Source organism: Orbicella franksi, chromosome 4, assembly GCF_964199315.1.
Source record: "Orbicella franksi chromosome 4, jaOrbFran1.1, whole genome shotgun sequence".
Classification (NCBI taxonomy): Eukaryota; Metazoa; Cnidaria; class Anthozoa; order Scleractinia; family Merulinidae; genus Orbicella; species Orbicella franksi.
Window position 1 is genome coordinate 30,660,579 of NC_138148.1, and position 13,868 is coordinate 30,674,446.

Genomic DNA, 13,868 nt, shown 5'->3' on the forward strand with positions numbered 1-13,868 from the left:
GACCCTGCCATGATATGGACCCTCGGCACTGCCCCTTTGGTGTTCTTATTAGAAGGGCTTGACTGTAAAATCTCTAGCATTCAAAGCAGTAAAACTTTGGTCATAAACATAGTTTTAAAGCGAATTTATTTGGCAAAATACAATTCGCTCCCACATATTAGAAAAGAGGGAGCGGTACAATTCTTTTCTTAATTCTTTGTACAGGATGGTGCATTAAAAGCAGTTCTTAAAGCGTTAACACTATAAAATAAAATTATTGTCTATAACAAATTCTAAAATGCATTCTTATGAAACTTCAAGTTACGACTGCTGCGCACAGACCATCCCCCCCTACCCCATCAGGATACCTTAATCGTTCACTCGCGGAGAATCCAACAGTTAAACGATTCTTCCGTTTCCAACAATTTTCAAATTAATTCTTTAAATTCGAATAACATCTTTAAATTATGCCTATCCTATTAAAAATATTAAGAATGAAATCAAAAAGTCCTTATTATGGGAAATTTTCACGCTGTAGTGAAATCGCGGAAATTCGAAGACGCGTAAAACCGCGAGGAATGCGCCAAAGTTCATTGTCAACGCATGCCAAATAAAAACAACGTGTTTTAATCCTTGACGTCAAGTTGATGAGAATTTGCGGAAACAAAAATTTTGTTGAGATATTTTAGTTCAGGTCGCAAACTGTCTTTTCACTGGCTTCTTGGAATGTCCACCATTGTTGTGAACAGTTGTTCCTTGCGTCCGAGTCGATATAAACAAAACAACCGCAACACAACTTGTTTAAATTGTTTTTCTTCTCGCGTTTCTGGTTTTGAATCTTCTAGTTGTGTCACAAAATCACAAAATTACTTGGTTTCGAAAACTCAAGGAAAACGAAAAACATTTGGTGTCGCGAAATATTGCACATTATTAAAACCGCGAAAATAAGTTGTCGCGAAAATTTCCTCTAATAAGGTGTTTAAGGCTCACGAAGGCTTTGCCTGGTTTAAAAGTTTAAAAGTTGTCTAACCACAATTCTTAAGTAATGGAGCAAAGAAAATTACATTTTACTTGAATATTTAACTGCGATCCTTTCCGGCCATCAATAGTTGGCTCACGAGTCAAGAAATTCAGAGTTTTTTAAATAGCGTGGTAAATAAATATTAATTGTGAATTCAAACTTCCTTGCAGCACGATAACTACACAAAGATTTTTTTGATGCGTTTTAAAATTAAATCCGTCAGTAAAATCTATTCTAAATTCTGGAGTCATTAGATTTTTTTACCACGAAAAAACAAACAAAACAAAACAAAGACTGTATTTTAGCTTTGACTTCTAGGCTTTAAAGAGTTAATAGTTAAAATAATTTAAAATTCAAATAAATTACCATAAGATCTCCATCTAAACGATCTAAATGAGTTAAAATTGTTGGAAAATGCCTAAACCCCACAAATCACAAATCAATTCTGTAGATTAAGTTTTCAAGCTGCAACAGCTACAGAAAATTAGCACCGAGCACTATTGGCAAAGGACCAAAAAAGCGCCACAGAAAGAAAACACAAACCTATCGAAAATTCTATCGAGCAGCGAGATACTTCTGTTTCTGGCTTAAGTTTTGTATTATTCCTCGGGCACTTCATGCTAGAAAGGCTCAAAGGCAACTACATGATACGGTTTTGCGTATTTTTTTTAAGAACTAAAATCTGTTTTATTTAATTTCTAACACATTTTATCCGTTGACGCTTAAATAAACTCTGGCTTGTCACTGATAGCAACGAGGGGACGAATGAAATCCAGGCGCGACTTGGTGGGCTTGTATCGCCGCAGTCTGCAATGACCAAGCAAATGATTGATAGGTAAATTAACCATGTACTCAGCTCTAATGATTACCACGGGACTGCGATGCACAGTCCTGTGGTAATCCTGTCGTAGTCAGTCTTCTCTCGAGTAATTTGTCGTTGTTCTTGTGTTTTTCTATCAGCCATGAACATGTTTACCATAAGACAACAAAATGTCCCTCAATGAGCGCACTTGTGTCTCCTCCCCCCAACCCACGGTAGCCGGTGAACATTTTCTCTGGTAGGATACAGGAGAATCTTTAATTTGTTTATAATATTTGCCAAATTACCATAAGCGATACAGTTTCTGATGGAGCTGCAAAGAAATTAATACTGATTATTGAAAGGGCACAGCACGATTAAGTGTCCCATGGAATTTGAGCGCGATGTATTGAATACGTTTTGTGCAACGTGGGTTTAAAAGCTCAAAATTTTACAAAGAATGTATGAGCTCATTAGCGCTTTTGCCACACAGAAGTTTTGAGGTTTTTGAAAGCCATATTCTCCTCGAATATTACACCCAAAGGGCCAAAAATTTCACCACTTACTAAGTTTCACAAGCTCTTTACGTTTTTCTAGTAAAATCGTGTCTAGCATTATGCCTTGTACGCGCAAAGTCGTATGTTAATGAGGAAAAATGTAAAAAATGACGGCAGCAAAGATTCGCCTATAGGGCGAACCGAAAAGCAAGGAAAAAAATACGGCAAACGAGCGAGGTCTGGGGAGAATTCCGCTTGGGCCCTACATCCCACTGGAGAACTATTCACAAGCTTATTATTGGCTGTTACTTGCGCGCGGGCAACCAACCAACCAATCACTAATCAGCTGAAGTAAGTAGTGCTATGTCAGTAGTGTGTAATTTTGGTGCTCTTTCGCGAGACTGACACAGGCACCCGACGAGAGAGACCTCTTTTTTTTTCAATAACTACAAGCTTATTTCTAACAAACACAGCAACTGAAAAAAGTTGATCATGCAAAGCCGGTATCAAGTGCTTCAAATTCAACGCAACCATTTTCAAAACCTACCTCGCTGAGCTACATCCGCGTTCTGACCTGCCGGGGGGAGGCTTGGGCCTGAGCAAATCGTCACGATGATGAGATTCGTAATTGCTCGTTTCCAGTCCATTTAAGTCCAACCCATTTGAGAGGGCCCCGGGTTCATCTCGTGCCCAGTAATCGTCAGCGTCGGCGTCATCCACCGCATTTTTCGCAGAGTTTTGATTTTCTTCTTCGTTGTTATAGAGATCATTGAAGCTCGGGATTCTAGGTTCGGCTGCCATCAGTTGAGAAAGCACAGTTTTATCAGGGCTTTTTTCTGGAGCCGCATTAAATTCCGTTTCAAAATTTGCGTCAATTTTGTTATCGTCCTCGCCTAACTTTCCACGCTCACCTTCGGAGTAGAAATTATTGTCAAGTTTTTCTTCTCTAGAACTCAATGGTTCGCTATATTCGTTCATTTCCTCGTGTTGTTCGCCGATGTAAAACTGCACGTTGTTATCAGGATTACCAAACATGTCCGAAATCCGAGGAATCTCGTTCAACGATGGCTCGTTAATTTTCTCAGAGTCACTTTTCTCGTTTTCCACCGACATTCTATTGATTCGCTCCTCATTAGAAGCCACTTCTTTCCCATTATCCCCATTTGTTTCGGAAGTTATTACTTTTTCATCGAACATCTCTTTATCTTCTTGCGATGAACGCGAATTCTGTTGTCCTTGCTCAGCCAGCTCTTCTTGATCTAAAGGAAACTCGTACTGATTTTCGTCGTCGGAGTTTCCGCCTTCTGAAGCCTCCGAAAACGATGAACCTTCTGCCGCTGGCGCAATTTCGGTGTCCCCTAGAATAAACCCTCCTTCACTGTCCCTGAAGTGCAAATCCCGGCAAGTGGTGACGGCCATAGCGGAGCCAGGCACATGAAGGGCGTTGTGCGAGTGTGAGGACCCCTCCTGCCTGTCGGAAGCAAATTCAGCGGAATCAAGCCTGTATTCGTCAACTTCAGGGGGGTTCGGTGCATCATCTGCTGCTTCTTCTGGAGGTTCGTCCATCATCTGCTCCAGTACCGAGGGTACCCGGAACAGTCCTCTGCCTTCTCCAGCCTCCGCTGGCGGTTCGTCGACCATTTGTTCCAGTATGGACGGCACACGGAAGAGATTCCCTGGCTTGGGACCCTGAGGCGACTCTGCAGTAGACTTGTGATCCAGTTTATGGCTGCTTACCTCGTCATGACTTCTCTTGTCGTCACAGCTGTGTCTGACGGGCTCAGAGTCCAGCGGTAAATCACGCACGTGCTTCTTCAAGTCGTCATGGTGATGATGATGGTCGTACATGGTAGATAAGTGATGGCTGCTCGCTATAGCCGCCACTTGTCTCTCCGTCCTTCCCACATTAGCGAGTTCTTCCAGCTCCTCGTCGCATTCCGTTTCCACAACCGGAGGGGGCATGTATACAACTGGTTGGTCCTCCACCACCCCTGGGGACCACGGAGAGGCAAATCTACTTTCTTCTACATCGTCTTTTCGTTCTAATAACGCGTTCAAATCCAGTTTTGCCGGTTTTGCATCTGGCGAGGACAGCTCTCTAATGACTGTCAGGGGGGCACCCGGCACATGAGCTACCGGGGAGGGGGATTCTTGGGATATCTGCACCGTAGGGGGAGTTTGGTCTTTTTTAACTTCAGCTTCTGAGGAAGCTGCTTGCTCTATGTTCATCTTTACAGGACTTCCTGAGTTAAAATGCTCTACATTATCTAAGTCCATTCCAAGCTCCAGTGAATTTTGTGACCCTATTGTAAATTTGATTCTTCCAGTTTCCAGCTTACCCAATTCATCGTTACCAACTGCATTGAGATCTCTGTTATTTTCATTTTGTTCATCGTTCGCTTGAACTTGGCCAACCGGTTTGGCGTCAACCTCGTTGCCATCAGGTTCATCCAAAATTTCTTCTTTGTCCACTCCGCCAATCTGTGCCCTTTGCACATCTTGAACGATGGCTGAAATCAATGCTGGTGTCTCCAGCCTTCTTTCTCCATTCACGGCCTTTTCCTGTGAAAACGGAATAATTGCAGCTGGTTAAGAGCATGGCAGCAAATCATAGACGTATTGACTAAAACAGTGTGGAAGGGATGTGGCCAATGGTTGGCGTGTTTGGTCCTGGATCGATCGCACTGAGTTCGAGCCCCGGCCGAAGTGCGTGTGTTGTGTTACTAATGAGCGAGGCACTTTCCTATAACAGCGTCTCTGTCTTCCCCCACCCCCCCCTACCCCGGGGGTACTCCTTTATATGGGCTATATAGGCATGGTTTTTGCACCCTAGTCTTGAATTGGGTATGTTTTCTAGAAGAAGCTACTTTTTCATCATTATCGATAAGACCATCAACGAAAGCCCTTCACAATGACTTTAAAATCGGTCTGACCCAGGGAACTAATTATAAGGCAGGTCTAAAACTGGACATTGATTTAAGGATCAGGTCTTAAATAGGGTAAATTGAATTTTTGGTCAGGTCATAAATATTGCAGATTTTGGTCTTAAATACGCTAAGGGTTTTGCGAAGCGGACCGCACACCCCCGCCAAATTTTTCTCGGAGTACCCCCGGGCTCTTTCCACTTCGGAGCAACAAAATAAAAAGGGACCAGGATTGGGGGCGGGGGGGGGGGGGGGGGAAGAACTGACTACGATATCCTCGAACTCAACCCTAATGTGACCCAAAGGCTAAACTGACCCAAAGCCTTCAATTGAAACTTTCACAAAAAGCCAACCCTAAAATAAATTTTCGTAATTTTCACGTGCCTGTTTAGTCGCCTTCTGAAGATAAACAGCTTGGGGTTTCAGGAAATTCCCACCGTCTTTCTCCACAGCATCCAGTACTTCTCTTATCTTCTGAATCACTCCTCTATCTGAGGTACCAAACTTGTTGATAGCATTCCCAACCGTAATGCCGCCATCTTTTCTATTCGCTTCATTACCATGTTCACTGTGATCTTCCAACATGTCGACACTAGGCGACACTCGGTCTGATGCATGCAAGTTCGGCAGGTCAGGCTTGTTGTCCGGGGGCGTCGTGTATATTTGCCCCACGGGAGGGGTGCTGGTAGTTGTGGTGGCCTGAGAGACATCACCCGGTGTTTTCTCCCAGTCAAATGGATCGCTTTCCTTGATGCCTTTCTTGGCGATTGCTTTCTCGACAACGGAAATCAACATCTGCAATGGACGAAAAATTTAAGAAAAACAATAATTGTAACTTCACAGTTACTTCTTAACTCCGGTTTGTCCTAATTAGGAATACATGTGAATAAATTTTATCTTCTTGTCCTTGGACAAAGGGTAGATCCTTGGGACAACTATACACTAATGAAATTACACACAGTCGAACCTCCACTAACGGCCACCTCTCTACAAAAGGTCACCAAGGTTTGTTTTATTGATATAAATGAACTCTTTTTTTGAAAAACATGTTGCAGCCCCCCCCCTCCCCCCCCAAAAAAAAACAGGTGTCATGTTACACCCCTTCCTCCCCATAACGACCACCTCTCTTCGACGGCCTCTTCTTTCTGTCCCCACGGTGGCCGTTGAGGGGAGATTCGACTGTACTTTTAAGTTAATGGTTGTTCATCACACCTTGTAGTCAGGCTTGTCTTCATACTTCAGCTTGCTGATGTGATCCAGAAACTGTTTAAAGCCCGGAGGCAATGACTTCAAAAACAACTGATGGTCATACGCTTTCTTCATTTTGCCAACTTGTTCCTGACATTAGATGTAAAAACACAAAACTGATGTGATACAGAGACAAGACTAAGAAAAAACATCAGTTTTCAACTCGAGTTGAACAAACTGAAGTTGATGACTTTTGTGTCAAACTGAAACTTTATGTACCTTATCCTTGATTTTTCTCCATGGCAGATGTCCAATGGCAAACTCGGCCATCATGTAGAAAAACGACCACAGATCATCCTGTCGGCCCATTTCCTGGTAGATAACAATTGAATAAATCGAAAATAGTATGTTTAACATGAACCGAACACAGGATACTTAAATTTGCACTCCTTCACAAACGAATGCCCAAACTTTTCACGACGTTAATCTCACGTAGCTGGTTCTTGAGCATTATAAATTCTATGTACAAATTCTATGTTGGGTTCTGCCAAGCACGTTTGCTATGTACCATAAACAAACACGTTTCATTCTCAGACACAGACACGTGATCAATACAGTATGAATGTGTGTCCAAACCTTGAGCAAACCCTGTCAATGCGGTAACCACCTAACTGCAGCAGCTACAATTTTTTTTTGCAAACAGTTCCTCATTGTTTAGTCGTTACCCTAACCTCCCGATTTGGCTGTCACAATTAGGTGTTGGTTCTGAATATTAAGATACAACAATTTTGGCTTATGAAAATGACTGACACACACTCACCTTATTTTCATGAGCATTAATTGACGCATAACGCACAGTTCCTCTAAATCCTGCTGAGCCTCGTGCCTAAAAGAATAAATTCAACTTCAGGTACTGTAACACTCTCTCTTCTCATAACAAGTCAACAACAATAAAGTGGTTTCCATTTGAGCGCCAAAAAGAAATTGGTGTTACATTACTCAGGTGTTTCATTAATGTTTTCAGCTGGGGGGCAACTGGTTTTTATAGATGGGCAAAACCATTAGAACTTAACTTCTTTGTAAAAAAACTTTCCCCCAGATGGTCAAAGAAGCCGGTAAAATCGTCCTCACAGCTGGTCAATTCGCGCGGTGCCTGGTCCTTAATGAAACCCCTGCATTACTACACAACAGGTTTGGCTTGAAAACGTGTGCCACGTTTTCTTCCAATCAAAAGAAAAAAAAAACACATCCAATCACGACTCCCTTGCACATGTTCTCTCGTGCTTCAACTCAGCTACATACATTTACTTGAAGTTTTGACTGGCTTATCTGATTGTGATTGTCCTTTGTGATTGGCTAGATTGATTACTTTGGTTTTAGTTTTGCGTCACTTAATAGGCTATTTCTGACCTGCTCTCATGTCTGTTTCAAAGCAAGTCTTAAAGCACAGCCTTTCATATTGAAATGAGTTTCCCTTGCACATTCATTGTCTTGCAAATCAAACTCATTTCCACATAAAAGGTTGTGCACCAAAACTTGTTTTGAAACAGAGGGAAAAAGTAACTCGGAAATGGCTCATTGCACACTGCCTATAAATTAAGTACTTTACCCAGCACACTTATACTGTTATCCAAAGAGATACATGTGTATGTCTGAGAACAACAACAAAACCAGACATTTGAAAGCTCTGTTTAAAGATCTCCTAAAAAATATCTACATAAATTAATCACTATCACTTTCACTGCTCATGAAGTATGACACTTACAGGTCGCACGTCTCCATTCCCTTTGGTAAACTGTCGTGCCAAACCAAAATCCAACATAAAACAAGAATGGCAACTGTCTGGAGAACTACCCATGGAAAAATTGGACTAGAAATAAAACAACACTGTTAAAAAAATCGCAACACTTCATTTCTCAAAGTTTTTTGGTTTTTAAATCATTTTCACTAATTTTTGAAACTTTTTACCCAGCAAATTTCCCTTCCCTATTAGTTCATAGGTTAAGCTTTGGAAGAAAGTTGTAGCAAGGAGCAACTAAAAGTGAAGCCTTGGAGCCAAATGGCTCATAGCTGCCAGAGCTTATCCCGGTTTCTGTAGCATGAAGCGGCTAGGAGTATTTCTATTCCCCCTGGACGGGATTCTAGTCCATAGCAGATCACACCCCCACAATTTGTTAGGTTTCCCCAACAATTTGCCGGTACCCATTTATACTCCTGGGTGGAGAGAGGCACTGTGAGAATTGAGTGCCTTGCCCAAGAACACAATACAGTGTCCTCGACCAGGGCTTGAACCTGGTGCGGTGGCCTCATGGTTAGTGCGCATATTCCCAGAGCGAGCGGTCCAGGAAGGAGTGACTAGGAGTATGTATTTCTACTCCTCCTTGGATGGGATGCTAGTCCATTGCAGGATTACCCCAGCATCAAGTTTGCCGGTACCCATCTATACACTTAGATAGTGTCCCTGGCCATGGCTTGAACCCGGACTGCTCGATTTGGAGACCAGCACACTAACCATGAGGCCACCGCACCTCCCACCTATCAATTTATACTCATCTGAAAAAGGTTTCTCTAAAATAGTATATAAATGATGATGACGCTTACAGGTTTAATGTCTCGGTGAAGAAATCCAGCTTCATGGATGGCTTTGATGGACCGCAGGATCTGGAAACCAAGTCGTAACATGGTGCTCTGAGAGAACACTCCTTTGGGCTGGCTTCGCCGTAACTCAGCAAGATTGGAACTTTGCAGAGACATCACAAGGTAGTTGAAATTCTCATTTCTACCGCAGCTTACAAACTTGCAAACATGGCTACAACCTGAAGTAGATCAAAAAAGATAATTGTTATAATTATAAATAATGATGAATATGGGGTGACTTTAAGCAGTAGAGCATAACATTTTTGCCAGAGTGATGAAAAAAATCTTTACCTTGAAGTTTCTTAAGCACAGCCACTTCCATTTTGAGGACTTGTTTTGACTGGTTCACAGACTCTACCTTCAGAGCAACTGAATCTTTTGTAACAAGATCAAAGGCACGGTAGATCTCACCTAATATTCAACCAAACACAAGTAAATTCAGAATAACATTGAATCTTATATGAACGTTAGCTGCAATACCAAGACAGTGCAAAAGAAAATGCTATTGAACTGCTGTTTAATTTGAGAAAATGACATTCAGTAAATAAGTTGAGGAACTATTTGTCTCTCTCCCTACAGGCTCAGTTTGCCCCTCCACACTGATAACCTAGCCCTACACCATCAACTATGTCTCTCAGACCTTCCCTGTCCTGAGCCAACCTCTTCAGCTGTGTTCAGGAATACCGCCAAAAAAATACCCAATTGTCTTAATGTCTATATAAAGATCCCGTTGCCAGGTGTTACTTGGCTTGCCTCACTTCGGTAGACCTGTGAATTCCATTAGACAACTCAGAGATCTGTTTGGTTGCAGCTTAGGTTTGTTTGTTTTTTTTTTTTAGGTGCCTTTGAGTACTAGGTAACAACCAGTGGTAGTCATGTTATGGAACTCTGTAGAGCTTTGTTTTCGGCATGGAATTTGCTACTGACATGAAATCTCAGATGCCTCATAAGTTGGGAAGGAATTGAGCAGCAGTACAGAAAGAGACATCATTCACCATTTTTTTGTTCGGGCTTAGCGTTGAAGGACTCAATCTCTCACAACATTAGGACATCAACATCTTGCAGCCAGACATGAGATTGGCTAGCAGACTATCCGTAGACAGAATTTGGCTTGATTCCAGAATCATCATAGGCACCAATTCATTTGAATATTATCACTAGCAGCACTTGGCGGCAGCAGGGTGACAATCTTGAACAAGTCAACTGTACTTTATGGTTGTCTTTACAGCATTCAATATCTCTAAAGATCCACTGAGCTGTCTGAGTATTCTGCTACATGTAGGGCTGGGGAATGTCTAAGACTTAGTAGTTTTAAGTTTGGTATAGAAAATTGCAAAATACTTTTAATTAATATTAATCATTACTATTATAACAGTACAGTGACAAGAACCAGAATATTAAACAAAGTAATGTTGTAATTTGTGCGGTGTTAAAAATTATTCTGGAATCTATCATTTCCCAATATCAGTGTGATAAACGTGGGTACTTAGATTTAAATACAATGTATTAGGCTGTCTAACACCATGCCAAAAATAAATTTGCATGGGTTAGCCAATTAACATTTGCCCCAGTGGCTTTTAATTCATTCTTAGAGACATCTAGCCTAAATCTCTGACATCAGAAGGTGTTAAACGTGAGCTAGCTGGAAGCTATTGAGTTGAATCAGGCTAAAATATGTCACTCTATAGATCCTTTGTTGATAAATATTAGTATTGAAAATTTGTGGCCTAAACATTTCTATCTTGTGACTAATAATTAATTCAACCTATGAATGTTTATCTTGATCTGCTTAATTAATACAAAGTGCTTTGAAGCACTATTTCTAGTATAATGTTTTGTTATTCAAATTGCTATGGCAACAGTGCATTTAGGGTACTTTGAAACTGGTGTTTCAAATATTGTAATTCAATTTTGACGTTTGTCTACAGGCAAAATATAAATATTATAAGGCTTCAAAGAAAATAAATTTCATGATAAACTTGTGCATGTAGTGAAGTTTACTTGCCCACAGGTAATTTTGCTTAAAACTGTATAGGAATACAAGTAAAGGCATTTATAAATCTTACTTATAAAGCCCAGTCGACAGGGGTTATGTGATAACATTGTAAACCAAAAACAATGGTTTCTTGGGTATATATGAGGACGCAATTAAGCCCATCGACACCTGGAGCTTTTTGGCATTTAAATGCGTTTTTTGGACATTTTGGACATTTTCAGCCCAACTTTGAGCTAAATTAGCTGCAATCCACTCACAGAGGCATTAATAAATTTGCAACATGACAGCTTGCCTTTCTTCCCAGTAGCATTGAGTTTTATGACCTTTTTGTTCAGGCATGCGTAGAAATAAAAATTTTGAGATATAATTTTATGATTTAAAAAATATATGGCAGTGTTTTACAGTGTGACGAGTTGAACCGGGTCACCTAGAAGAAAACTAACCAATCAAAAAGTAGACCGAGAACAATGGACTGGCAGCTTCTTGTGATCGTAGGTAACGGTCTGTCTGATGTGAAAACATAAACACTATCGACTCCTCTGCATTATATAAACTCTTAGAGACTCAGTTCTTGATGGCAAATTATCATAAACTCTTATAAATCTTGCTCTCAAAATTTAGCTTGAAAACTATGCTGGAACAGCTACTAAAAACTAAACTGTTCAAAAGCATACAAAATTTAGGATCAAAATTAACCAATCAACAAATGGCAAAGTTTCTGGAGAGGTTTGCAACTCCTCGCACTTAAATGGGTTTTCAAGTTTTTTTTTTACGTCATTGTAAGTTTGTATTCTTCAATGTTATTGAGTTTTATTTGAGAAAAAGATTGCTATCCTTTGTTCTCAAGTAAGTTAAACATTCTGATTGGCTACCTCTTTTCCAAGTGGCCCGGTTTGAGTCGCACTGTAGTTGTGACCTTAATATAGTAACATCTTATTTAGTGAGACCAGAAATAGCTCCTCCTCCTTCTGAACTAATTTTAGTAAAAAGATTTACGTCTTCGTAACAAACTTCCCCTTGAACAGTCAATCATATTGTTGTAATTGAACTCAATGAAACTTAGACCAAGTTCAGTTGAGTTTGGCATTATTGGATGTAATCAAACAAAGACACTTTTAGGAGCTTATTAAACTACTTGAGTTCAACTAATTAATCTTTACAAATGACAATAAATAATAATTTAATGATTCAATTGCATTAAAAAATCAAACATGTCTTTGTGATTGAGCTCAATTAGCTGAAAGATTAAATGACTGATTCACTGTCACTGGTTATATTTTGATATCTTATTAGCAAAGATATTCATCCTGACCTTTGGGTCAATTTGTCACAGAAGCCGCAATATTCTTATATTACATAATGACCACAAAAAAATTGAAATCTGTCACATGAGTTTTATGTGCAATCAATGAACGACTACGCAATATACTTGTAAATAATAGTAACAAGTATTTGCTGCAGAAGTTGTACTTTCATGTGAGTTATATTATAACAAGAAGCGTACAAGTAAGATAACAAAAGTGAATTGTCGGTTTTCAAATTGTACAATTTAACCACATTGAAATCGCAAAGAGGTATTCGTGGGAATTCACTTACCAAATCCGCCTCCTCCAATCTTTTTGTCCTGTGTGTAAAAAGACAAGAATGAACTTGGTATAACTGAGATCTATCACAGCTAAACTATCACACTGACATCCTAATTTATTTATTCTGTCACCTACAAGCCTTATGTACGTTGAATCGAGAATGCCATTTCCAGCTCATTAAAAATCTTATTTGATCCGTTCAAAATTAGAAGCATTGCTCAAAATAGACAACATTCTGAAGGCAATATCAAATAAATAAATGAGAATTGTTACGACGAACTTTCACAACTGTTAATTCAATAATACACAAGCCGTTAGTTGTCGATAAAGTCTTCGCATTGACGGCGTTGTTTACATTTGCAACGCGGCACTGAACACCCGATTTGGTCAAAGTACGATTTCACATGTTTCGCGATAGGGAAATATCTTTCATAGAAATTTCCTTTCATTTCATGGCTTCCCCAGTTAAAGTCTTATTACAAGTGGCACAATCATGAGGAATAAATAGTGCAGCCCAGAATAAATAATGCTTTGTGAAGCAGTTCGACATCTGACGCGGATGACTAAATAAAGCCGGCATTTGGCTAGATCGCAAGTTACGTCGCCGAACTTCCTGTGTGTGGCTTGAACACTCTTCCGTGAAACAGCGAATAAAATGTCGACACTTTGCCCAGGCAACTCAGTTATATTCTATAAAGAAAGGTTATATTACTATTCAGTTGTACGTAAGAACAACTTTCGTCTGTTTCGATCACAAAAGCGCGATTTCATTAACAGTTTATAAAATTGCGAAACAAATTCAAGAAAAAAATTGGCACGCAGCATACCAGGAGAAAATTCGTTAAGCAAGTCAAACGACAGTTCAGTAAGCTGTAGCTACTGAAACAAACTGCGAAATATTGAGTTATATTCTTCCACAAATACACTCTATTTCAAAAAGTTCCATGTTTAGTACTTACGATCTTCCATCGCTGCCTCACCACATCGCCCGGCGCAAGAAGATCCGCCATAGCTACTTGCTACCTTCCTTTGATAACGCTAAAACCGAGTAAAAACATTGGTGATTGCGTACGGGAGAGTTTCTCTCCCACCTTCAACACACTGTCGAAATACTTAACAATTCTAAACCACTATAGATGACTCATCGTCGCCTTTTTTATGTAAAACTCGGCGAATATCAATATACCAGCCACGACGAAAATATAGTCCGTTGAGGTTGTGAGACGGTGATCAAATAATAA

The 13,868-nt window shown here is 40.1% G+C and overlaps 1 protein-coding gene across 1 annotated transcript; it reads right to left on the reverse strand.

Annotated features, from left to right (window-relative positions):
• Nucleotides 1-113: 113 nt before the first annotated feature.
• LOC145483902 (uncharacterized) lies at nucleotides 114-13,851 on the reverse strand. Its single transcript, XM_081462470.1, has 11 exons — nucleotides 13,587-13,851; nucleotides 12,638-12,665; nucleotides 9,337-9,456; nucleotides 9,010-9,224; nucleotides 8,174-8,278; nucleotides 7,229-7,294; nucleotides 6,688-6,780; nucleotides 6,433-6,558; nucleotides 5,605-6,015; nucleotides 2,844-4,858; nucleotides 114-1,807 (listed from the first exon to the last, which is right to left on the reverse strand). Exons 1-11 carry the CDS (start codon nucleotides 13,635-13,637, stop codon nucleotides 1,723-1,725), a joined length of 3,315 nt encoding a protein of 1,104 aa, XP_081318596.1. The 5' UTR covers nucleotides 13,638-13,851; the 3' UTR covers nucleotides 114-1,722.
• Between the last annotated feature and the right edge of the window lie 17 nt (nucleotides 13,852-13,868).

Coding starts and splice junctions, on each gene's coding strand:
- LOC145483902 (XM_081462470.1), bottom strand. CDS start 13,637: ATGGCGGATCTTCTTGCGCCGGGCGATGTGGTGAGGCAGCGATGGAAG. Junction 7,295..8,173: donor GGAATGGAGACGTGCGACCT/GTAAGTGTCATA, acceptor TTATTCTTTTAG/GCACGAGGCTCAGCAGGATT. Junction 6,016..6,432: donor AAGACAAGCCTGACTACAAG/GTGTGATGAACA, acceptor CGTCCATTGCAG/ATGTTGATTTCCGTTGTCGA.